Source organism: Diabrotica virgifera, chromosome 9 (genome assembly GCF_917563875.1).
Source record: "Diabrotica virgifera virgifera chromosome 9, PGI_DIABVI_V3a".
In the NCBI taxonomy this organism is placed as follows: domain Eukaryota; kingdom Metazoa; phylum Arthropoda; class Insecta; order Coleoptera; family Chrysomelidae; genus Diabrotica; species Diabrotica virgifera.
The window spans coordinates 210252567-210279708 of record NC_065451.1 but is presented as its reverse complement, the minus strand read 5'-3'; the positions used below and the strand labels follow the sequence as shown (position 1 = coordinate 210279708).

The window sequence follows — 27142 nt, the reverse complement described above, 5'->3', positions numbered from 1 at the left end:
GTCTTTTAGATATAGATAGTTACCAAGGATTCTGCATTCCGACCTATAGAGAAATCTTCTCTTTCTCTAGATAGATGTCGCTAACGCATCCGTACGTATATAATATTTTATTATTTTGCTTAGTGGGACATCAGATTGTACGTTTGAATAATAAATTGTTCCTCGCAAAATAAGTAGAAGCTGTAATTTGAGTCGCAAGGTTGCTGCACATCTAGGCAAGTGATACCCAAAAACTCAGCAGATAAGATAAGGGAATATGTCTGATGAGATCATATTATAATATTTACCGGTAAAGGACCGAAGAGAGACAAATTAGACTGTATTTCATGGTTTTGGTATCCTGTAATTTTCATTACTACCTAGTTGTAGTATTAGTAATGTTTCAATATTATTTACCTTTCATATTATATCTACATATCCTTTGTGTTAAATCACTCTCCGCTTTATACGTATTGGGCTAGATTTAAGCCTTTTACGAAGCACTCGCGCTGGTACATTAAGTATATAGTTACTTTTTAGAGATCAAATCTCTGACGAACTGGACTATATATATTAGAAGGAGAAAGAGAAGAAGATTTAAATATTTACTGACTGGAAAGGTGCAGAATATTTTTTTGTGCGTTGGTCTTGTAGAAAAAGTTTTACTTATCTGCCAGTGTGATAGGCCTGTGTGACTGCTGCATCACGATATTTCATTTCCATAACATCAAATTGCATTTTGTAACAACTATCAACCAGGAAAAAACCATTGTATATTATTCATGACTTTTATATTTGACAGTGACTTACAACTGACTTTGCTTCTAATCATGTCAGTTCACACATCATAACTTTTCATCATCTAAATTTTATGTAATCAACCCCTTTTCAACATTCATGGCAAAAGCACAAATCAGACAGTCTGTTGGAATTGATCTAGGAACCACTTATTCATGTGTAGGGGTCTTCAGAAACGGTAAATAGAGTAGTATTTATTTATAGCCCAATAGTTGTATTTGACAAGAGCTAATATACCTATTTAAATATATTTGCCAGTGGAGATAAATATTAAGAACATATATTTCATTATCATCATAAGCTCGATAACCCTTAGCTTGTTTTATGATTTTGTGCCATTCTCATCTGTTCTTTGCTCTGTCTTTCTAGTTGGCAATCTTTAGAATTTGGACACTAGATGGAGCCAATAAAGAAAGAAATACTCAGGGCAGGAAAGCAATTACGCTTCTAAACTCAGTACTCTGGGACAAGCAGATGAACAATCAAAACAAGAAAAAAATCTCTAACGGCGTAGTGAAAAGCATTATAATATACAACTGCAAAGTATGGCATATGAAGAAATAATCGAAACAAATATTAGAGCTCATCAAAATTGATTTTTTGGAGAAGAGGTGCAGGAAAGCCAAGCAGACAACATGTCATCGATGAGCGGATATGAGAAATAATGAAGGTGAAACGTACAATAAATGATGAAATCAAAGAAATACAACCAAGATGGTTTGGTCACGTACAAAAAATGCATGAGGAAAGAATCCCAAAACAAGTAAAAAACTGTAAACCGCAAGGTAGAAGAAGAAGAGGTAGACCGAGGAAAAGTTGGCAGGCAGGAATAAACATAGCCACGGATGAAAGAGGTTTGCAAGTAGATCAATGTGCGGACAGACAGGAATGGCGAATGGGTATCGGAAGACGAAGAACGTTGTAAACCGATAGCTATGTATATAATCTTTAAAATTTTCAGATCCTGTTCTACTTATTACATAAGTTTTTTATATCTGTAGCATTATTTTCATATTTTAGGTGCAGTCGATATAATAGCTAACGATCAAGGAAACCGAACCACACCAAGTTATGTTGCTTTTAGCGAAGTAGAAAGACTTGTGGGAGACGCTGCTAAAAATCAAACAGCGATCAACCCCACGAATACAGTGTATGATGCTAAAAGAATAATTGGTAAGTCTCTAGAATTAACTAACATTTCCCCCCTTTTGTCTTTTTTTGTTCAATGTTTTGTCAGTATCTTTGTAATCCTCATCAATTGATTTTCAAATAATTCCATTTCCTTAAACGTCTCCTCAAACATCCCTTTGTTTATTTATTTTTATTTAGCGTATGGCTTAAGTACATCACAGAATATATTTAGATTTATGCATTATACAATGCATCACAAACAGATGTCCAGTTTTTTATATAAGTATTCGATTGGCCCTTCGGTTGCCATTACAAAGTCTATAGGGTCGCCTGTGTATCCTCTCAGTCCTGAACAATGTGACTGATGGTCTGTCTTGCAGCGCCGCAGTCACAAGAAGGCGAGGGAAGTTTACCCCATCTGTAGAGGGAGTCGGCGCATCTTCCACAGTTTGTTCGAATTCGATTAAGGGCTGCCCAAATCTTACGGGGAAATTCAAATTCGCTAGGTTTTCCTATGATGTTCGGTAGACTATGGTAATGCGGATCTGTCGTACTTTCAGAATCTTCTCTCCATCAGGCATTTAAGTCAAAGTTGGATTGCTGTAGCGCTTGACCAGATTGTAGAGGGGGTATCCTGGATCGGAGACGGTTTCCAAGAATATCGGGGATGTCGTTGTGGACCAGACGCTGGCGACTGTCCATTGTTTTGTTATATTCTTTAACCAATGCATGTTCGCGGCGTAGGTTGGGTGGTGCTACATTACTAAGGGTAGGTAGCCACATTGTAGGGGTGGGCTTAATTGTGCCTGGTATCATACGCATAGCACTTTTTAGTTGGGTGTCGACCAGGTGGGTGTGCCTTCTATTTAGCCACACTGGTGCACAGTATTCTGCCACCGGATATATCAGGCCAAGAGCAGAGGATTTTAAAGTTAATGCTGTGGACCTCTATGTAGTGCCGCAGAGTTTCTGTATTATATTGTTGCGTGTTTTCAATTTTGCTGCTGTTTTCGTGTTCTCTGAATGTGAGCGTTCTGTCTAGAGTAACCCCAAAGTATTTCGGGTATTTATTGTGTTTCAATAGCTTGTTATTAAAATACACTCGCAATTCTCTGTTTGCCAGCTTGTTGTTGAGATGAAAAGCTGATACTTCAGTTTTTGTAGTACTTGGTTGTAGTCTCCATTTCTTAAGGTATTCGCTGAGGATCGATAAGTCATTCGTGAGAGTGATTTCTGTAGTTTCTAAAGATTGGTGGCTTGTTGCAAGGGTCCAGTCGTCAGCATATCCTACCTTTGGGGATGTTGTTTCAGGCATGTCAGCAATATATAGGCTGAAAAGTAAAGGGACAAGGACAGAACTCTATGGAAGGGCATTGTTAAGTTTCATCTGTCTACTCGTCTTCTTTCCCATTATAACCTGGAAGGCTCTGTTTGTCAGCATGTTGTCAATGAGGTTAATTATCTTTCTGCAGGGGATAATACGGGCCAGTTTATATATTAATCCGTGTCTCCAAACAGTATGATATGCTGCTGTTAGATCTATAAATAAATTCCTTTGCTATTCTCCACTGACACATCATCAGCAAAGAGCATTTACCAAGGAGCTTCCTCCCTTATCTTTACTGATCTATTTTTTGTGGTGCGTTCATGGGACGACATTTTGGAGTACATTTTCAAAATATTACAATCAAATAAATATTATTAGTGAGCCTTGAACTAATTTTTATTATCATAATCGTCGTTTTCTTAATCCAGCTTCATGTAGGATTGTAAATATTTTATCTTAATTTTTAAGATACCCTGTATATAATATTTCTTTAATTATTCGTATTTACAAACACGAAACGAGCGGTTGTCGGCGAGGCTCTAAAATGCACAGATGGGTGGGCGTATCTAATCGAGGGGTAGTTTAAGTGAGCAGTTTCTGTTTATTTTTAAGACATAAAAATAACAAAGTAGAGCCCTTTGACCCAATTTTTATTACTAATAGGCTAGTTCCCGCGAAAGCGAATTAAACCATGAAAATGGGAAGATTAGCAGTAAGGGAATTTTGGTTGTGTGGGAACGAATACATTTAGTCGATGATAACACCATAAACGCGACGGACCTATGTTCTTAGGTTAAGGGATAATGCTTAGACGGGTATTATATTGATTAGACGCAAATTATTTATAAATACATTTCCCTTTTGTAAGAGTAAGAACATGTAAGATTTTTGGTCGCAATTACACAAGTACTTTTATATTTCGATAATTTAATAGTAACAATAATTTAGACATCTATTTTATTAATTAAAACTATTAAACATCAAACGGACTTTTATTACGATCGTCTTTAAAAGAAACCTACATTCATTTAAAACATCTTTTTGATAATTTCTGAAAACATTCAACTTTTCGAACCGCTAATAACTCACTTTTAGCATCCACTATATTTATATACATCCAAAATCACTTAATTACATTGTTAAAACTTTTTAATTCACTTATTAAGTTAGTTAAGTTTTTTTGCATATAAAAACATTATTCCGAAGCAGAGGCAGAGGACTGACGCAACGGCAAGGAAAACCCTTGATAACAGTTTCTACTTTGAGTTGCTTACGCCGGGCTCTCCCTTGACGCTTTTGCACCATCAATCTCCAATTTTGAAAGGCTTCGTGCTTCACTCCCTAGTCCCTATTATACATATATATCGGGCGATTCGCGAGAAAACACACTGTTTGGGACAGAGTCTAGCTACACTGTAGGTACTCGGTTCTGCACTTCTATGTTTTGTGAATGGTGTTTCTTAAGTAACACTGTATGTTGTGAATAGTAACATAGATAAAAAGAGGTTTCTTACAGTATTTCATTAAGTATAATGAACCATTGAAAGAATTGTATTTTATATAAATCGAATCACATTAACTCAAGAAGTGGACAAAATGAAATCCTTATGAGTCTGGATTACAGAAAATCTAAACTTGAAATCAGAAATCAAGAATAGAGCAGTCAAGAGCAGCCTTTTTGAATATGAGGAAATTGGACCCCGCACAAACCTTATGGAAAATAGATCCCAGTGGATTTCGTTCATACTTTGGGAAAATACTCTTTGAAGCATCCTGATAAAAAGTTCTCATGGGCACAACTCAATCGTATGAAGGATTTTCAAGATATAGAGGTCCCAACTCGGAAAATTATAAGATTTACGGGGTATTCCAATTCCGTGAGTTACTGGTTATTTGGCAACATGTAGAAGTTTGGATCAAGGAAAAGTACTAGTAGTCTATGATTTTTTCCTGGCTATCCAATGGCGACCTTTACTTTGACCTTGACCTTCAACGGACATCATCTTCTAGAGTTTCGAGGGTTTTCGGCATTCAATTGATATAAACAGATTACTCGTGGGTTTTTGGGATCGCTAAACACGAATATGCCATCAGAATTGCCCTCCGGATGACGTGGTGGCCAGGGCCTCTGCCTGCAAGGGACGTCATCTTCTAGAGCTTCGATGGTTTTCGGCATTTAATTGATGTAAATGAATTACTGGACGGTTTTTGAGGTCGCTATACACGAATATGCCACCAGAACCGACTCCCAGAGCACCTGATTTCCAAGGTCAATGAAAGGGGCTCCTAAAGTTTCGAGGGTCTTTGGTACTACATTAATGCAAACGGATTAGTTATAAGTTTTTGGGGTTGTTGAACACAAATACGTGATCAGCACAGACACAGGAGCACCTGGTGCCTAAGACAGGCTATCTTCTGGTGTTTCGGAGGAATCAAATGGATTACTCTTAGGTTTTTGGGGTTGCTGAATATGCATATACTATCAGATCCGACCCACGAATCACATTGTGCCTACGGCACAAAGTGATCACGTATTCGTGTTCAGCAACCCCAAAAACTTATAATTAATTTGTTTGCATCAATGTAGTACCAAAGACCCTCGAAACTCCAGGAGCCCCTTTCATTGACCTTGGAAACCAGGTGCTCCGGGAGTCGGTTCTGGTGGCATATTCGTGTTTAGCGACCTCAAAAAACCTTCCAGTAAGTCATTTGCATCAATTAAATGCCGAAAACCATCGAAACTCTAGAAGATGACGCCCCTTGCAGTGGCCCACCACGGCATCCGGAGGGCAATTCTGATGGCATATTCGTGTTTTGCGATCCTAAAATCCCACGAGTAATCTGTTTATATCAATTTAGTGCCTAAAACCCACGAAACTCTAGAAGATGAGGTCCGTTGAAGGTCAAGGTCAAAGTAAAGGTCGCCATTGGATAGCCAGGAAAAAATCCTAGACTACTAGTACTTTTCCTTGATCCAAACCTCTACATGTTGTCAAATAACCAGTAACTCACGGAATTGGAATACCCCCTAAATCTTATAATTTTCCGAGTTTGGACCTCTATAAAAAGACAAAGAGTATTTTCCCAAAGTATGAACGAAATCCACTGGGACCTATTTTCCATAAGGTTTGGACGGGGTCCTTTCTGAGTAACCAAAGACTCAATTTTGAAAATCCGATATTGGATGGTAAAATGTTATATTATCTACTATATTCTTCTTTACGATGTCGAAGCTTGGACTGTTAATGTTAATCTAATGAGAAAGCTAGAAGTTTTTGAGATGTGGCTTTTCAGGAGAATTTTGAAAATACCGTTTACCGATCATATTACGAACGAAATGGTGTTACACAGAAGAACAAAAGAACAGACAGAGAACTGTTGACTACAGACCGACCATTCTATGTAATTTATTGAAGACCACAGCCTCAATATGTAGACGCACGTATAGTGGTATTAAAAGACGCGCTAACGTGTCCCCTCTTTAATTTTGCCTTAAGAATACCAAAATACCAATTTTGGTAACGATTTTCAAAGTTTAAACCAAAACGTTAAATAAACTTCAAAGTAAAATTGTGGCTTATTCTTAATAGTCCAGGAACCGAAGCTTTTCACCTCGCAATTTTTACAGAAACGATCAATTTTCTTGAAAATTTGAGAATAAGTAGTGGATAGTCCAAGGATCAAACTATATATCATGCTGAAAGGCGCTTTTACCATGGGGGTGGCTGCCACCCCAACTCGAGGGTGGAAACTTTTTATTATATTTTGATTGCAAAAGTTGATAAAAACATTCATTCTATGCAAAAAATGTTCTATACATTTTTTTGATAACATTAATAAATGGTTTTCGATTTATTCGCTATCGAAAGTGTTAATTTTATATCGAAAAAATCAATGTTTTTCAATAATCATTTACGATTCACTCAATTTTTGCCGTACAAAAAAAATTTTTAAACCAAGTTCTTGGGAATTAAATAACCTACAATTTCATATTGAAATATTTTTTTCGTATCTCCGATGCTAATCTTTCTATTCTGAAGGAAATGGCATTTTTTACAAAACTACAAAAAGTCGTTATTCGCTTTTAACTCCTGTTTTTTAAAAACTAATCATTCTAAGCCTGTCATCACTTCTAGAATCTACTAAGACATAAATAAAAAAGAATGAATAAGGCCAATGACTAAAAACACTGCTAACTTACATTGTTATGCTTCCAATTGGATTTCTCCTTTTTTTCTCAAAAAAATATATTGATTTTTAAACCGTAACTTTTTGTTTTTTATCTTAGAAAGTTTGGTAAAAAGAATTTTGTAGATTTTTACAAGACCTATAAGCCTATTAATGTTAAATCTTTTTAAAGTCCTCGGCCGCAAAAAGAGGTAACTTTGAAAGGGTTGGTAAAGGTGGTTTTTGCATGCTATTACAAGTTTTAATTGTCAATAGCTCACTCAATTTTTTGCCGTAGAAAAAATTTTTGCAAATCAGGTTCTTGGGAATTAAATAGGCTACAATTTCATATTTAAACATTTGTTCGTATCTCTGATGCTAATCTTTCTTTTCTGAAGATAAAGCCATGTTTTTCCAAACTAAAAAAGTTCGTTATTCGCTTTTAACTCCATTTTTTTAAAAACTAATCATTCTAAGTCTGTCAAACTTCTAAAGCCTATTAATAATACATAAATAAAGAAGACCAAATAAGGTCAATGACTAATTTTAATTAGGATGGTGATTAGGAGATTGCTTCCGATCACTTTTTCGCTGAAAAAATAGGGACTGACATACTTTTCATTATAAGTCACTTAATTTTTAAGCCAGATACTTTTCTTTTTTTTCTGAAGATAGATATTTTTAAATACTTTAAATTAGTTTCAACAAGTTATCCTCGAAAAATGCATAGTTTTCCCGTCTTTTGACTTTGAAACTACAATATTTAGCATTTGGCAAAGAAGAGCTAACATATAATAAAGTATAGCTCGATTACTATTGGTGTTAAAGAAAATTAAAAAACACGGTTTTGTTTATTTTTTCAAAAGGTACAATTTTGTTAAGTAAAGTGGTTTTGATAAAACGAAAACTTTTGGAGTAGGTATTAGCATAAAACTTATTAAAAACATTGATTTTTTCGATATAAAACTTTTTCGATAGCGAATAAATCGAAAAATATTTGTTTTATCAAAAAAATGTATTGAACGTTTTTTGCTTAGATTTTTACCAACTTTTGTGGTCAAAATATAATAAAAAATTTCCACCCCCGACAGGGGGTGGCAACCACTCCCATGGTAAAAGCGCCTTTCGGCATCATATAGATTTTGATCCTTAGACTATCTACTACTTACTCTCAAATTTTCAAGCAAAATAACGAGGTTTTGTCCTATTTTAAGCTTCATTACTTGGACTATAACAAAAATAGTAAATTGGGTACACAAAAAAATAGTTTCATATGATTGAACAACCCTGTAATACATTTTACTTTGTATGCTTCAATGATGCTCACAATAATATACTGTTAACCTTTTGTATCTAGCAAAATAACATGACAAAAATATACCATCCTTAACGTACATACTTCCGATACGAAGCCGTATTGATTATAGAGAATATTTCATATGTCAGCTAAAGTAACTATTTGGCTTAAAAGACTTTAAAGTCAAGACATTTCCCGGTTGTCTACGAAAGGATGACATATTTTTAGAGTGTACACACATATTGAAGAAGCTTTATACATTCAAGACCAAATTATACTTTTGTACAAAATGGCGTAGATGCTAAAATAATAAGAATAATTTACTTAAAGTTAATTCGAATTACAAAAAAAAGTATGTAAAAAAATGTGTGTGTACTTTGTACGCACGTAAGAAGTTATACTTCTATTATAATATAATTTCAACGAAATAAATATACCTACTTAACAGTTACAATACAAAAAATTAACAATATATCTATCTATCAGCGAGGTTCCTACAGCCTCTGCCGCTTCTCGCATTTCGACCGCCATCGTTTTCTGTCCATCCATTCGTCTTCTTTGATGGTTCTATTAAAATTAACAATAATTACCAAAAATGAACCAAAACTTAACAATGCCAAATATTAAAAAAAAAAAAGAAAAAAGTATGAATGGTCCGGGATTTGAACCCGCAATCTCGCGATTTTTTGATCTCTGGTCCAATGCTCTACCAACAAGACCATCAAGCCGCATGCTACTTACCTTTCAGATATACATAATTATACATCACGGTGACAAGTGAAATATAAAAATAGATGTTTTATTATTTTACGCCCAAGGAAGACAAATCCAAAGACACAAAATTATAATAAAAAACTTTTAAACCACCTTTTTCAAATTGCGCAAGTTGTATTATTAATATTAATGTTAATAAATGAAATATAGATATTTTGACGTTTCACAATTTGACAATTCACTTTTAACTGCAGTGCCTTAAAGTAGCATTTTTACCGCTCCTATGGGGTCCTAAAAATTGCATTTTTAACACGTTTGTAGAAAAATATATTTAAAAACACTAATATATTCTTTCCACACCTTTTCTGAACTGATACATACATAAATTAAAACAGTTTGAAGTATAACTTTAAAAGTATAATATGAAAACTATTTAAAAAGGCAGTACAACTATTAACTAACCTTTGTTGTTTGTCTTCCCACAAATTTTAAAACGCAACAACCATACATAACCAAACCGTCAACCATCCAAACCACAGCTGCGCTACAGCTGCCATATTGGATAATTTTTGACATGATATTTGAACATCCAATCAGAACAAAGTTATAATGCGCATGCGCCCGGATCGTAGGTTTTAACATATAAAAATTCACCCTCATATCGCGCGTAAAGAAGTATAACTTCAAAAATAATGACAAAATTAGTATCAGGGGTGAGATATTTGGAAATTATTATTCTTCTTCATGAGCCTTGTCCGTTGAGGATGTTGACTATCATCATAGCAATTTTAATTTTGTTTGCGGCGTTTCTGAATAACTCGGTCGATGTTAGTCCAAACCATTGACGTAGATTTTGAAGACCTTTTGAAGTCTTCTTCTTCCGCGTCCGCGTTTGCTTTCTATTTTACCCTGTATTATCAGTTGGAGTATATGATATTTATCATGTCTCAGAATATGACCGAGGTATTTAACTTTCCGTTTCTTAATTGTGAAAGAGATTTCTCTTCGTTTTCGGCGCAATACCTCTAGGTTGGTGATGTGAGTCGTCCAGAATATTTTGAGGATACGTCGATACACCCACATTTCGAATGCCTCCAGCTTCCTCATTAATGTTTCCGTTAGTGTCCATGCCTCTGTGCCATACAGCAAGACTGGAAATACATAGTATTTTAGCCATCGTATTTTAAGTGGGAGAGATATATCGGAATGGGTGAATATATTTCTCATGTTGTAGAATGTTGCTCTGGCCTTTTCAATTCTAGATCGTATTTCGGTTGTTTGATCTCATTTCGAGTTGACGACTGTTCCAAAGTATATATACGAGTCAACGTCACGTGTTCAATTAATTGGTTTTTTTATTTTCAATTGAATGGAAGGTTTTTTGAGTTTTGCTGACCAACATCCATTTTGTTTTATTTATGTTGAGGTTAAGTCCTCTTTCTTCACTCGCTCTTTGTACCCTGTCAATAAGGTACTGAAGTTCATCGATACTACTGGCAAGTACAACTGTATCGTCCGCATATCGGATGTTCTCCATTGATTTTTATGACTTCGTTTGCTTCATCCAGTGCATTTTTAAAAATTTTGAAATTTAAAAATTTGGAAATTGGGAACAGGTCATGTAAGAAATGTAGCTGGCTAAACCGGCCAAACAACAGAAGATATGGAGATGACACCATAGAATTTGCGGACAACTTAAAAGACCTACAAGTCTCTACGAACAAAATCACGTATTACAGTCAACAATATGGACTGGATATAAACATAAAGAAGACAAAGCTTATGATCATTACCAAGAAAAAGATAACAAAAGGTCAACTCTGTATTCAAATATTGAGACATCTTCTAGTTTTTGTATATTATGTTCTTTGCATTTTGATCATTAAAACCCATTATCATGCTTCTCTTGATACTGTTATAATCTTTAACTTTCCTATCTTTTCTATCCATATGTTTACTAATTTTTGCATCTTGTTGAACTACAACTTTTGCAAAATTTAAATCTCTGTAGAAAAATTAACCGACTATCATAATAACTTTAATGTTTCTACAGGGAGAAAATTTGATGACCCAGTTTTACAACAAGACATCAAACATTGGGCTTTTGAGGTAATAAACGATAATGGAAAGCCCAAGGTGAAGGTTCAGTACAAGAAAGAGACCAAAACTTTTTTCCCGGAAGAAATTTCATCGATGATACTAGCGAAGATGAAAGAGACGGCTGAAGCGTTTTTGGGGTATATCGTATCTAGAGCTGTGATTACAGTGCCGGCGTATTTTAATGATTCCCAAAGGTATTTTCATTTATACAAAATTTAACAACTTTTATGTATACCAAATGTTTCACTATTACTGTTAGATTTCATACCTTATAGATAAGTAAAAAGAGACGTTTTGATCCAGCCTCGAAGGTCCACTACTGAACATAGACCTCCTTTGCTTATTTCCAATTTCATCTATATATACAGGATGTCCCTGTAAGTTGTATCCATATGGAAAACTTTTTTATTATTAATTTTACGAAAAAAAGTTATTCTTTATAAAAAGTTCTGCATGGTCCAAAACCCAAGATTCAACAATCAGATATCAAATTTTATGAATGTTATACGAGGTATGTCAAAAAGTTTGAATTTCACTCAAGAGTAAAGTAGCTTTATTTTTCACAATATTAAAAATTGATGTTATGAAAAGTTGTTTGGAATTAAAAACTATATTCTTATATGCAATTACACCCTTCTAATAGAGAAAATTTTTTTTTTTGAAAAATTATGGATAATTAATATTATTTTCAGTTATTTCAATTCTGATATCTCTTTTATTATTGATTTTACGAAAAAAAGTGATTCTTAATAAAAAGTTCTGGATGGTCTAACACCTAAAATACAACCATCGTATATCAAGTTTTATCAATTTTATACGAGGTATGCCAAAAAAGATAAATTTAGATCAAAAGTAAAGTAAATTTATAGTTCAGAATATTTCAATGAAAAGGATGTAATTACATACTTATTGTTTTTAATTCTAAATAACTTTTCATAATAACAGTTTTCGATATTGTGAAAAATAAATGTATTTTACTCTTGAGCAAAATTCATATTTTTTGACATACCTCGTATAAAATTGATAAAATTTGACATAAGATGGTTGTATTTTAGGTTTTAGACCATGCCGAACTTTTTATTAAGAATCACTTTTCTTCGTAAAATTAATAATAAAAGAGTTATCTGAATTGAAATAACTGAAAATAATGTTAGTTAACCATAATTAAAAAAAAATAAATTAATTAGGAGGATGTAATTACAAACTAGAATATAATTTTCAATTCCAAATAACTTTTCATAATATGTAGCAATTTTCAATATTGTGAAAAATAAAGCTACTTTACTCTTGAGTGAAATTCAAACTTTTTGACATACCTCGTATAATATTCAAAAAATTTGATATTTGATAGTTAAGTCTTAGGTTTTGGCTATTCAGAGCTTTTTATGAAGAATAACTTTTTTTCGTAAAATTAATAATAAAAAAGTTTTCCATATGAATACAACTTACAGGGACATACTGTATATATAATTTGTTGTCATTTGTTCATTTGTATGCCTATGTGACCAAACTGTTGCATGTTTCTTTTCTCATTTTGGGTACTCTCTTAGTCTCTTCCCTATTTCTCTATAATCGATGTACCTAGTTTATAGCACACTTAAGCTATATATTGCTCTCTAGTTATTACATTGAGTTTCACCTCTTTTGTTAATTATTGGCATGATTAAATTATTTTCCCATTACTCGAGCATCTTTTCATTTTTCCAAGATTGTTTGCAAATGATTCCCAGCTATTCCTTTCTCTTTTCTCCTATATATTATTTTTGGCGAAATTTCGTCCTCCCCACATGATTTTTCTGTTCTAATTCTATTTATGGCTTTATCGATTTCCTCTTTTGTTATCCGGTAGCTTGCCACTACATCGTCTTGCCTAAGTATTCTTTCTTTCTCTATGTATTCTTCTACCAGTTTGCCCTCAAATATTTCTGTATAATGTTTTTCCAAGTATGTAATATTTTAGCTAAATTTCTTATTATGATTTATTCTTTGCTATAAATGTTGGGCTCTATTTCTTCGAGGTAATTTCTTCACTCACATCATTTCATTTTCTTAATTTGCACTGGAATGCAAAAGAAGAATAAACAGAAACAGATAGGAATTTTTTCTCTCAATTTTTTATCAAGTTTCTATTAAGTTTCTATCAAGGTTCTATTAAGCTTTTATCAGGTTTATATCACTTGTTTTGTTTATCTAGCATAGTATCTTTTCAGTTTCAGATAGCACTCTTTCCTGTTAAATTTTTCTTGCCAATCTTATAATTACAGTAAAACCTATCAATAACGGTCACTAAAAATGACAGAACTATTGGCCGATATAAAAAGGTGGCCGCTAATACCAGGTTTTGTAGTCCACAAATTTTGGTTTTAGGAACTCTGAAACTGGCCGGCTAGTTCAGGTGGCCGGTTTTGACAGATGGCCGTTAACACATGTTTTACTGTAGTACAAAGATTGTATTATTTATATACGATAATAAAAATCCTGTATTGTATGTTAGTATTCATTATTTATTCAATATCTATACATATCAAAGACAGGCCACTAAAGATGCAGGTACAATAGCTGGATTAGACGTCCTGAGGATCATTAATGAACCCACAGCTGCAGCCATTGCTTATGGTTTAGATAAGAAAGGCGACGATGACAAGTATGTGCTGATCTTTGATCTGGGTGGAGGCACCTTCGACGTTTCAATTCTTCTTATATCTGGAGGCATCTTCGAGGTGAAATCAACTGCAGGAGATACACATTTAGGTAATTACTTATCAATATAATTGTAAATATACATTTCGGTAGACAATTCCATTTTTTTAATCCTAATTCTTTCTTAATATATACATTTCTTTCCGAGATTAGTTTCTAAGGAAAGAAATCGATGGACTTAAGATTGAGATAGATTGGGACGAAAGGCAAAATCGAATGACCTAGATCATCAGATTTGTCTTTCTTGGATTTTTTGTGGAGTAACCTAAAAAGTAAAATCTATAGAAAACCATCAGTACCTTTAGAAAATTTACGTCAATGAATTGTCAACGAAAGAAGAAAAAACACATCTTTTAATGATTTTGTGATATAGATTTTTACTAATAACTTTATTTTTTATCCTATCGTCATCATAAATTAACCCTGACTTGTCCATTGTTAAACAGTCCAGTTATTTCCATCTATTTTTGTATAATATCCAAGTAGTCACAATTATTTTGAGGTCGTCGGTCCCTCAAATTTAGGGGATTTCCCAGCCTTCCCTAAGCAATTTTTTTAATCCTTTTTAAGAAACTTAGGTTCTTCTTAACGGTAATATTTTCTACTTGCACAAATTATATATGTCTGAATAATTATAGGAGGTGAAGACATAGACAATCGCATGGTGCAGTATTTTTCTGAAGAATTTAAAAGGAAAAACAAAGTCGATCTATCGAAGAATAAACGGGCTATCAGAAGACTGAAAAGTGCTTGCGAAAGAGCAAAAAGAACATTGTCATCAGCTACTCAAACGTCAATAGAAATAGATTCCATTGCCGATGGTATCGATCTTTATTCCGATATAACTAGAGCAAAATTTGAAGAGGTGAGAATCCGTTATTAATTTTACATTCATATAAAAAAAATTTTTTGTTACTTTAAGTATCGTTCTACTTTTTTAATGAATTATCAATAATAATTGCTTTTTTTAGATAAACCACGACATATTTCAACGTACTATAGAACCTGTAGAAAAAGCTATTAAAGATGCTAAGATCGGTAAGAGAGATATCTCAGAAATAGTGCTGGTTGGAGGCTGTACTAGAATTCCAAGGGTGCAAGCGATTCTTTCAAACTTGTTTGACGGTAAAATGAATATCTCTGCCATAATATAAAAGAAATATTCACACCTCGTCTACCTGCCATTCTGTCGCTATTATTAGCTCACCAGACAGGACTTGCTATTATAGACGGAGTAAAAAGAATATCCTTTCGTATATCGATGCTATAAGAAACCTTGTAGTCATTCACTGACTAGTGCAATTTAGATTATATCGAGGCAACCTACTAATAGCTTGATTTTTTCTGCCCCCTTTTTTTAAGAGCACTAGATGGCGGCTGATATTTGGCGCCCTTCAAGTAGAATTAATTGCGACTTTCTACCTTAAACAACGTATAAATAATGTGTCAAAATATATGAAACGGAATATAGACAAATAGACCAGTAAGGATTTGCGAAAAAAACGTCTATTTTTGGATATGAGAGGTGGCATTCGGATTTTTGGAGATAAAGTTAGGTGACACCTTCAGTAATAATAATTGACTTATGCTCCTTCTCAAATATGCCCGGAACATTAATAAAAAAATTAAAATATTTAAAAATTTCGAAAAACATCGATTTTTTTCTGCTTTCTTTGCCTATAACTTTAAAACGATTCGTTTTGAAACAAAGTCGTAGAAAAATAAAATAAAGATAACTGAATTTTGTATGATATACGACTGGTATAAGATGTCTTAAGGTATTACCTTTTCTGCAATATAGCAATAAATACAAAATAAGGGGGCAAAATAGGTCTGTTGTTATTCAATATTTTTTAACCACTTTGGTGGCACTTAGAACCTTAGTAATCCGCTTAGGAAATTATTTGTAACATACTTAAATCGTGAACCAAATTTCATTAAAATCGACCTAATAAATTTTGCATAATAAATTTGCAATCTAAATATTTTTAAAAAAGTTCAAATTTTTTAAAATCTTTCTGAACAAAAAGTAGACCATTTAGAAGTTGGCTAATTTTTTTACATATAAAGAGGTGATCTACCTATCTAATACAATTTATAGAATTAAAATCGAATTATTTAAGGGGCCTCAGCAATGTTTTAAATTTACAAACAATTTTTTGGCTTATAAACAAATAGCTTTGTTTAATAATAAAAAAAAATCATTTTTAGCAATGCAAATAATTAAAACCGGTATAATTTGACATAAACTTTGAAATACTGTCAGCAGAATTGCTATTTTATTTTTTAATCAAACCTTATTCGCTTTCAAAAATTGCAATTTCTCGATTTTTTGAAAGTTCCACCGCGTTTATCTCGAAAACTATGCATCCTACGAAAAAACTTGTAAAAAGATTTTTTGCTTAGAATTACCCAAGAAATACAAAAAAATGTTTTACTTTGCGAAAAATTGATGTTATGTAATTCCTCAAGTTCTTTGTTTATAACAATGTTATCGACATCCGGATCAACTGTTACCCAAAAAATTCGTGTTATACGGGTCAAAATACATCAAAAAACTTGGGTAAGTCCATCTAAATAAAGGAGCCTGTAGCACCCCTTTCTGGCCACAGCACTAATTTGTTTATAAGCCAAAAAATTGTTTATAACTTTAAAATATTGCTGAGGCTGCTTAAATAATCCGATTTTAATTCTGTAAAGTGCATTAGATAGGTGGAGTACTTCTTTATATGTAAAAAATTGACAAATCTATGTATATTCTAGTTTTTGTTGTGCAAGATTTTAAAAAATTTTAATTTTTTAAAAAAGTTTATATTGCAAAATTACTATGCAAAATCTAGTAAGTCAATTTTAATGAAATTTGGTGTACGATTTAAGCACATTAGAAAAATTTTCTAAGCGAATTAGGAAGGTTCCAAGTGTAACCTAAGTGATGGAAAATCATTGAATAAGGACAGGCTTATTTTGCCCCCTTATTTTACATTTATTGCTATTTTGAAACAAGGGTTAAGACATTTTTAGCCAATTGCATCTGATAGAAAATTTAATTATCTTTGCTTTATTCCTATTCGCGGTGTGCAAGTACTTGGAAGGGAAACAAGAAACGACCGTGCGCGAGTCGCGGAGAAATATTGCAACTATCTTAAATAATTCATATTGTCAATTGAAATTGTCAAATTGATGTATATTCTGTCACTGAAGCAGAAAAATTATATATTGCTCCACAATATTGATATGATATGCAATTATTATATAAAGGTAAATTTAATTAATTGTATTTTGCTTGCAGTACTGCATTTTAATAATTAATTTCATTTACTACATACAATTGTTTACGTTTGCACAACATAACCTGCATCTTATTTTTTCTTCTTATTATTTTTTTGGACTATGGCCTTGACAATTATCCAATATCCAGGACTAATATAATTGGCCAATATAATTAAAAGTGCGAATAAAAGTACAGAGCGTAGAAATAGGGGTCGCTTTGCCGAACTTGCACGGTCCCAATACGACTTTGTTCTAAAATGAATAGTTTTTAAGTTATAAGCAAAAAAAGTAGAAAAAAAAAAACGAAATTTTTTGAAATTTTTAAATATTTTATTTTTTTTAATGTTCCGGGCATATTTGAGAAGGAGCATAATTCAATTATTATTAACGAAGTTATCACCTAACTTTATCCGCAAAAATCTGAATGCCACCTCTCACATCCACCTAAAAACAGATCCTTACTGGTCTAAAAAGGCAGGTAGAAGAGGTGTGAGTAGCTTTAGTAAACCGTTTTGTATTTTTTAAAGGGAAACAACTCAATAAATCTATCAACCCTGACGAAGCTGTAGCTTATGGTGCAGCTGTTCAAGCTGCCATTTTGGATGGAGATACTCACGAAACGGTCAAGGATGTATTGCTACTAGACGTTACTCCCTTGTCTTTAGGTAAGTTAACAAATATCTAACATATTTCCTTAAGCACTATATCTGAAAAGTGATCGGTACTCACCGGAGGGACCGCAGACGTTCGGATACAATTAGCGTCACTTTGCAAAGACAATGACGTCGACTTTGCAGAGTAACAAGACACTTACTCAACACACACACTACACATTACTCCCTTGACTTAGTGATAAGTTATACAATTACGTGGCTAAAGGTTCTAGTTCTAAACCAAGGCCAGAATCAGAGAGAAAAAAAAAATATCTGAAAAGTTGCCCCAAACATACAAGAATATCAACAATAGTTTTAAAATTAATCTACTGGCAGTCAGAATCGTCACTAACTTATTTCCTTATCTATCTCCTTCCTAATCGGTCGTCTGATTTGTATATCGTGGTACCTTGAATTTTTACTGATTTCTCCTAAAGAGTCTCCATTTTTCTCTATTCTCTGCAATTCTGAAGCAAAGGTTAAATAGAGCTCTGACCACTTTTGTGATGTCGTACACATACATTATTGGTGATCTTCTCAGGGCTCTCACTCCTTGCACCATCCCCTGCAATATCAACTTGTCCACACCATCTCTATGGACCACATATGACCAAACTAAGCGGTTATTTTTTCGGTCACAATATTTCGAAGCATACTTATAACGTGAGAATAGACTCGTTGGTTCTTCTTGCGGTCTAGGGTATTCGTAATATTCTTCGCCAGCAAAACATTTCAAACGCGTCTATAATGCGTTTATCAACTTTCTTCAAAGACCAGCATTAAGATCCATATGGGAAAATGGAGAAGACCATTATTTTTATAAGCCCTACCATTGCTGCATTGGCTATGTCTGATCTTCTTTTTATTTTTCTGGTGCATCCTTCGGAACTGGCTATGAGGTTGCCCAGTTATACAAAGTGATTTACCACTCCGATGTCATTGATTCTGATAATATCTAGCTGGTTGTTATTTCTTCTATTTAGTGTTACTGTTCAATTTTCACATGTCAAAAATATTATTATATTTTTTACTGTGTTAAATTTTTAATTACACCCCTTAACTTTAAAAAAGTACCAGGCCAACCCTGTTCAATAGTACCATTTCATACCCTAATAATTTTACCTTTACCCCTACAGACAGACAATTATGCTTGGATTCGCGACAGAAGAAATCTTTCTCTTTCTTATCAGCCGGTCGAACGGTCAACATGTACCACTCGCCACGAGGGTGCAACCTCTTTTCTCTACGACCTTTCGAAGGGTCAACTTGGATACCGCTCATCTCTTAACGGTACAGCCTTTCTTTTGGGCTGAAACGAACAATCAAAAGTCGTGCACTAACAGTTAGTTCGGGACTGACGCCATACACGATTTCGCAGCAGTAAAAACGCGAGGCACGTGGAACGAGAACAGTCAACTCCGTGTGTGACCGGCTCTAGTGTTCAACAAGGCTTCACAACTTGGTAAGACTCTTTATCTACATATCAATATTGTCTCTATAAAACCTTTATACTCCCACTTGAACCAGTAAACTAGCAATCCTAACTACAGTCCACAATCATACTCTCTAAGAGTATATTCATACTCTCACATATGTACAAGTTATCGCACAGTTACGTTATCTTCTTCTTCTACTTGATGTGCCTATCCGTGACGAATGTTGGCGATCATCATGGCAATCTTTACATTATCTGCAGCATTGCAGAAAAGCTGCACATATATTGTGTTAAACCATGTCCTGAGCTTTCTTAACCAGGATGTTCTTCCTGGACCTCGCATTTCAAATATTTTTCCCCAGGATGGATTGTAGATTTGTAGAAGGACATATATCTGGATTCATATACAAACACACAATTTTTATATCATTGTATGCAAAACTAATATTCTTTTTAGGAATCGAGACAGCTGGTGGTATAATGACGATCCTGATCAAACGAAATACGACGATACCAACGAAACAAACTCAAACCTTCTCCACATATGCTGATAATCAACCAGGTGTTCTGGTACAGGTATTTGAAGGAGAGCGTACCATGACAAGTGACAATAATATTTTAGGAAAGTTCGAACTCACAGGTATATATTTTATTTAAAAAGATATTACAGACTAAAACGTGACGATAGCCAATGTCCATAAAGGATATAGCTTTAAGTTCAGTTGATTTAAATTTTGTTTCAATCGTATATAATTATTTTGAATAGTTTTCTCTTATATAACCTAATTTTCAGTCTGCTTCATGGACAAAAAGGGATGCATATTTCGTATTTTTTAATATCTTTGTGATAGTGTAAGGAACTTACCAATGGAAGAGTAACACAATCAACTGGAACCTACAAAAAAGAGTTTGATTAACAAATGTTTATAAACAATTACAATAAAATATATTGGTGAAATGGTTAAAACAGAAGAACTATGTCCTAAACAAGTTTACAATATTGGTATACATAATTAACGACAACGTAATGTTATTTTTGCTGGTATAACGCACCATATTATCATAACGTACACTCTGAAAAATCTTCTAGGTCCACATCGCAAAAAAATTAAATGAAAAGTGGTTACGAAGCAAAAAAACTAATTCGATTTTTTTGTTCAATGTATTGTTTTGTGATTTTTAGGTATTCCTCTCGCACCCAGAGGCATACCTCAAATAGAGGTCACCTTCGATTTGGACGCCAACGGTATCCTCAGTGTCAGTGCCAAAGAAACGGCCACCGGCAAACAGAACACAATAACCATAAGAAACGATAAGGGAAGATTGACTAAAGAGCAAATACAGAAGATGGTAGCCGATGCTGACAAGTTTAAAGAAGAAGATCGTGCTGTTAGGGCTGCTGCAGGTGCTAGAAACGAGTTGGAGACGTAAGTTTCTGGTGAATTCTATTGAAGCAAATTTTTGTCTTCATATATGTTTTAGCTACAGACAAATCCCATGTCACTGCCAAGTCAATCATACGGTTTCCTTTATCGTTACTTCCCATCCAAAAACCTCCATAAACTCTTTCTACTCCCGATCTTTCTCTACCAATATGTCCATTCAAGTCACCTCCAATGAAACACTGTTAGTCTACAGGAGTCTTCAGCATCTTGCAATTAAGGGCACTCCAAAATTCTTTCTTTCCCTGATCTTCACTTCCTATCTGTGGGGCGTAGGCACATACTACAGACGGAGAGGCAGCGCTGAAAAATCTATTTGAATTTACTAAAGCCAAATTTTTCGCAGTTGATTAATGTGATTGTGTAGAGAAACATACTGCGGTCGGTCAAGCGAAACGTAGAACAGGGATTACTGAGAGGGTATCAAAGTTGCTTTCCTACGAAGGTAATTAAGTGCATTTACTAAGGCTGAAAATCAGTACACACATTCTAAATTAAATACAAATAAAAGTTATTATACTCGGTCAGCTGTATGACGGGACAGAGCCGGTCGGTCGGCTCCAATAGTCGATTGAGGAAATGAAGCATTTTCGCTCGCAATTTTTTCGTCCAGCATGGATTTACTTGAAATTTTCGCAAAAGGTAGGGAATAGTCCAAGGATTATTCTCTATATCATGCAGCTATCATACGCTAAAACCTTGGGGGTGGTTGCCACCCCATCTCTGGGGGTGGGAATTTTTTATTACATTTTAACCATGTAATTCGATGGAAAAGGTGATTCTAACAGAAAAATGTTTTTACATTTTCTTCGTAAAACTAATATTTTTCGAGTTATTCGCGCTTGAAAATAACAGTTTTTCGACGAAAAAATCGACTTTTTTAGAGGGTTTTTTGAGAATACCTCGAAAAATATGTATTTAATCAAAAAAACTGTAGATATCAAAATTGTATCTTTTAGTAACACAAACCAAATTCTTTTCCAATAATATCTTTATGACCAATACACACCGAGATACGGCATGTTAAAGGTTAGCTTTTTTCGTCAAATGCATAATTTGAAATATTCAAAGCGAAATAATGGGAAAAATTTGCATTTTTGGAAGAAAACTTAAGTAATCTTTTTTAAGTATATAATTAGACCTTTCAAAAAAATAATAATAAAAAGTCTCTAGCATGAAAATTAAGTGACTTATAATAAAAAAAATGTCGGTACCTGCTTTTCTCTACAAAAAAATCAGTGAAAACAACCCCCTAACTACCTTCCTAATTCAAAATTGTTCTTCACCTTTCCGTAGTTCCTTTTATATTTATATTATCAATGCATTCAAGGAGTTTGACCTATTTAAAATGCCTAATTTTGGAAAAATATTATATCTCACTGTGTACTCATTTTCAGCCTTAGTAAATAGATTTAATTACTTTCGTAGGAAAGCAACTTTGATACCCTCTCAGTAATGAGACCCCAAAAAAATGATTTTGTAGGATTTTTAAAGGGCTATAAGACTGTGTAAATTAAATTCCGTAAGATACCTTAGTTTTTAATTGGGGCGGGTTTAAAAGGCTCGAATAAGGGGGTGCTTGCTGGTAAATAGAGGTTTTAAACCGCTGTATCTAGTTAACTTTTCACTGTAATGAAAATCTATGCACAAGATAATTTTACTCATTAAAAAAGCTACAATTTAGTAGTTTATAAGTTTTTTCATATCTTCAGTATTTTCGGAGATATTTTGAAGCAAATGGTGAAAAATACCAAATTACAAAAAATAAATTTTTTTTAAACTCCAATTTTTCAAATTTTAGGCATTTTAAATAGGTCAAACTCCTTGAGTGTATTGATAATATAAATATAAAAGGAACTACAGAAAGGTGAAGACCAATTTTGAATTAGGAAGGTAGTTAGGGGGTTGTTTTCACTGATTTTTTCGTAGAGAAAAGCAGGTACCGACTTTTTTGATGATCATATCAAAAACATATAGAAGACGTTTCGTACAGTCTTCCTGCACTTCATCAGTTCTACTGATTGTGAAGTTACCTATAAGATGTACACAATAATGTCATCACAATGGGTTGTGTTGTTAAAAACTTAATAGCTAAAAAATACGTAAAATTTCTTAAGCTAAAAATACAAAAACGCAAAAAATGTCACAAAGGTCCTTAGTGGTAAAAATCCTAAGGTTATTAAATAGTTACATATAATTTATTTTGAAACATGAGGCCAGGAGAAGAAATATTTTGTTAGAGTCAAAAGAATTATTTTAAATCCATTTCTTATTCTAACCAAAAAAGCGCACAAAAAACCTAAGCAAAAAACAACTGCTAGGTGTCTGTCTTAAAAGGATTTAAAAAAAGGATGTGAAAATCTGAACCAAATTAATGTAAATTACTGTAAACCTAGATTTTCATCCAAAAACCTCCCTGTGACACACAAAAGATAAACAGAAAAAAAAATATACGATCGCCGTGAAAACGGCAGCAAAGTATAATGTCACAAAAAAGCTTTCAAACGAAAACCCGGTTCACAGGTTGACGATGCACCCTGAATTATATTAAATTTTCTTTAATCGAAAAAATGCCATAGATTTAATAGTTGTTAATAATGATTGAAATCCAGGAACCTCATGATTGTTGGAAAAAAGCCACTAAACCTGGAGTGTTAAGCCATGTTATAAGACAGGAGCTGGGTGGTCAACTACCGCTAAGTCCCTTAATTTTCATGCTACAAACTTTTTATTATTTTTTTTGAAAGGTCTAATTGTATACTTGAAAAAGATTATTTAAGTTTTCCTCGAAAAATGCAAATTTTTCCCATTATTTGGCTTTGAAAATTTCAAATTGTGCATTTGACGAAAAAAGCTAACATTTAACATGCCGTATCTCGGTTTGTATTGGTCTTAAAGATATTATAGGAAAAGAATTTGGTGTGTGTTACTAAAAGATACAATTTCGATATCTACAGTTTTTTTTGATTAAATGCATATTTTTCGAGATATTCTCAAAAAACCCTCTAAAAATGTCGATTTTTTCGTCGAAAAACTGTTATTTTCAAGCGCGAATAACTCGAAAAATATTAGTTTTACGAAGAAAATGTCAAAAACATTTTTTTCTTACAATCACTTTTTCCATCGAATTGCATGGTTAAAATGTAATAAAAAAATTCCCACTTCCGAGATGGGGTGGCAACCACCCCAAGATTTTAGCGTATGATAGCGGCATGATATAGAAAATGATCCTTGGACTATTCCCTACCTAATTTCAAGTAAATCCATGCTGGACAAAAAAAATTGCGAGCCAAAATGCTTCATTTCCTCAATCGACTATTGGGGCCGACCGACCGGCTCTGTCCCGTCATACAGCTGACCGACTATAATAACTTTTATTTATATTTAATTTAGAATGTGTGTACTGATTTTCAGCCTTAGTAAATAGAAATAATTACCTTCGTAGGAAAGCAACTTTGATATCCTCTCAGTAACCCCTGTTCTACGTTTCGCTTGACCGACTGCAGTATGTTTCTCTACACACTCACAGTAATCAACTGTGAAAAGTCTAGCTTTAGTAAATTTAAATAGATTTTTCAGTACTGCCTCTTGGTCTACTATGTTCACATTGGTATTGCCTTCATTCAGTTGGATAACTCATTACCCTATCACTTTCTCTGGTTAACTTTATAAGATCTTCCTTCCACTCGTTGTTCAAAATAATACCTACTGCATTTCTGCCATAACTGTTAAAACAACTCTATATCCAATAGAATATTTTATACCTGGAACTCACTTCCACACGACGTCGTCGGGGCTGTATCTGTAAATTGCTTCAAAAATAAATATGACTCTTTTAGTTCTGTACCACGGGAACAATAATTTTTCTTTTCTTAAATTAAATTAATTTATAAGTCGTATGTAGTCTTAAGTTTAGGTTTCTTTTTGCATAGTTCTTTTTAGTAAAATGGAGCTACATAGGTCCTAGACCTCGGCTCCTTTTCCTTCTTTAATAATAATAATAATAATAATAATAATATTAACTTGCATCTATCTCCAAGAACTTTCGATTTATTACCTTTCCAACGAGTTTATTGCACACAAAGTTCACCTATACTTTTCCTCTGTATGAAATCAGCAAGCTTTCTTCTTTTACCTCTTACTTCTTCAACCTGTGTTCGTCCACTGCTGGACAGAGGCCTCTTCCATTTGCTTCCATCGATCTCTACTCTTGGTAGTTCTCGTCCACTGCTTACGCGCGACTTGTTTGATATCATCTGTCCACCTCTTCTGCGGTCTGCCTACTCCTCGCCTGTTCTCTCTTGGTCTCCAGTTTGTTAGTCTCTGTGTCCATTTCCACTTGAGCTTTGCTATACGTTCTGCGACGTAATATGTCGCAGTATTACCTATCACACTTTTTTCTATTCTGAGTATTTTAATATAAACTTTGTTAAACCAAATAAAAATATACAGTTTCTATTTGATTCAATTCGGGTCTCATACCATCTTCTGATAAGTGTTTATAGGTTTACCCGTTATCAGAGGCCTTGTAATAAGACTGAACTGAATCAAAATACACCGACTGGTTGGTAAATATACATATTTAAATATGCTATCAACGCATGTTATGAGTGTCGATAACGATTAAAGTAAACTGTGAACCTGAGACACATCCATGCCATCGGACGACGCTAGGAATCTATTTTACTGAAGCATCAGCAGTTTACCCATATAAACCGTTGTGAATTTGTACTCTGCACCGATAAATATTGTTCTTTTGGTTAACTTTTTTGATAAGTCTCTTTTTGATGTATTATCTTATAACGTTTTTATCATGGTTCGTTTACATTTTTATTATTACATTTTCTAGCCATGTCTACGAAATGAGAAACGTCATGAATGACCCTATGATCCAACAGAAAATTAACCAAAACGACAAAAAGAAAGTGCTGAAACTGTGCGACGATATAAGCCAATGGATCGGAGCCAAAGACAAGAGATCCGAAGCAGAATACGTCAGGAAAAAGCAAGAGCTGACTGATCTATGCAAACCTATTATGATTCAGTTGTATAGTACAGCACCTGCAGGGGGTAATGTTCGTCCAAATATGTCGCAACCATCAGCTGAGAGGGAGGAAGCTCAAGGTGGTGGAGGGCCGATTATTGATGAAATCGATTAAAATACGGTTAATGTATTTGAAAGCTTTTGCCATGTATAATCAGTAACCATTAGAAACATTCATTAAAAATAATTTTATAACATAAAAAATTGATTTTTTGCTTGTATAAGTACTTGATTAAGGCTGACTCCTGAGCCAAATGGTGTCAAAACGAGTCTCGCTTTAACATAGTTTGGAAATAGTTTTCAAATCGTATTCAGTTGCCTTCTAACATTCCTAATGTAAAGACAGATCCACCTGTTCAACAACCCACGTAATGGAGGAGTCATACAGTGCCAAAGGGCCATATCTTTTCAATTTTATCCATCGGCATCGTTTGGAATTTTAAGTAACAATGTAAATTTAACACATTTTTATACCATTTAAAGGGTTTATACCCAGGTATTTTTGGTGGCTCAGCATATTATTAACCTGTTCTAGCACTGATGATGATATTTTTACGTCGAAAACTTTTGTGATTTAATGTAGCCCTTGAAGTGATTTTAATAAAATTTAATATCTTTTATGAAGGATTTTTTCAATAAAGTTTTTTATCTTTAACCTTCAGATGACCAACCTTTTTTTGTTACACGAATGACCAAGGGGTGTGTGTAGGTGTGGCACCAGTTGATGCCAAAATGAGAGAGCATAGGTTAAGATGGTTTAGTCATGTTCAACTAATAGCTGAAGTGCAGATTCCTGGAAGGAGTAGAAGAGGAAGACCAAAGAAGACCTGGGGGAGACGATAAGGCAGGACATGTTGGTAAAGGGGATTAACATTGATATGACCCAAGATAGAATTGTGTGGAGAAATGCATTTAGGGAAGCCGACCCCGCATAGGGATAAGGCAAAGAGAATGATGATGAGCAAGGGAGGGAAAAATGACCCCAGGTCAAAATTGTCAAAAATGACAATTAACAAAAAAATGAAGTTTTTTTTATGGCATGGACTTTGTCATTCAGCCAGTCACAACATGAGTATTAGTGTCAT

General features: G+C 33.9%; 2 protein-coding genes across 3 annotated transcripts in view; one reads left to right on the top strand and one right to left on the bottom strand.

Moving 5' to 3' along the window:
- The window catches only part of LOC114334818 (uncharacterized), a 905910-nt gene that overhangs the window by 243000 nt on the left and 635768 nt on the right, over positions 1-27142 (bottom strand). For both annotated transcript variants that reach the window (XM_050662384.1, XM_050662383.1), the window contains exon 4: positions 20437-20466. The gene's annotated coding sequence lies outside the window, so the exon portion shown is untranslated. The remainder of the gene's footprint in view (positions 1-20436; positions 20467-27142) is intronic.
- LOC126892739 (heat shock 70 kDa protein-like) lies at positions 766-26261 on the top strand. The gene is made up of 10 exons (XM_050662385.1): positions 766-955; positions 1798-1950; positions 11467-11707; positions 14044-14264; positions 14852-15078; positions 15185-15338; positions 18011-18148; positions 20029-20211; positions 20755-20998; positions 25863-26261. Exons 1-10 carry the CDS (start codon positions 877-879, stop codon positions 26170-26172), a joined length of 1950 nt encoding a protein of 649 aa, XP_050518342.1. The 5' UTR covers positions 766-876; the 3' UTR covers positions 26173-26261.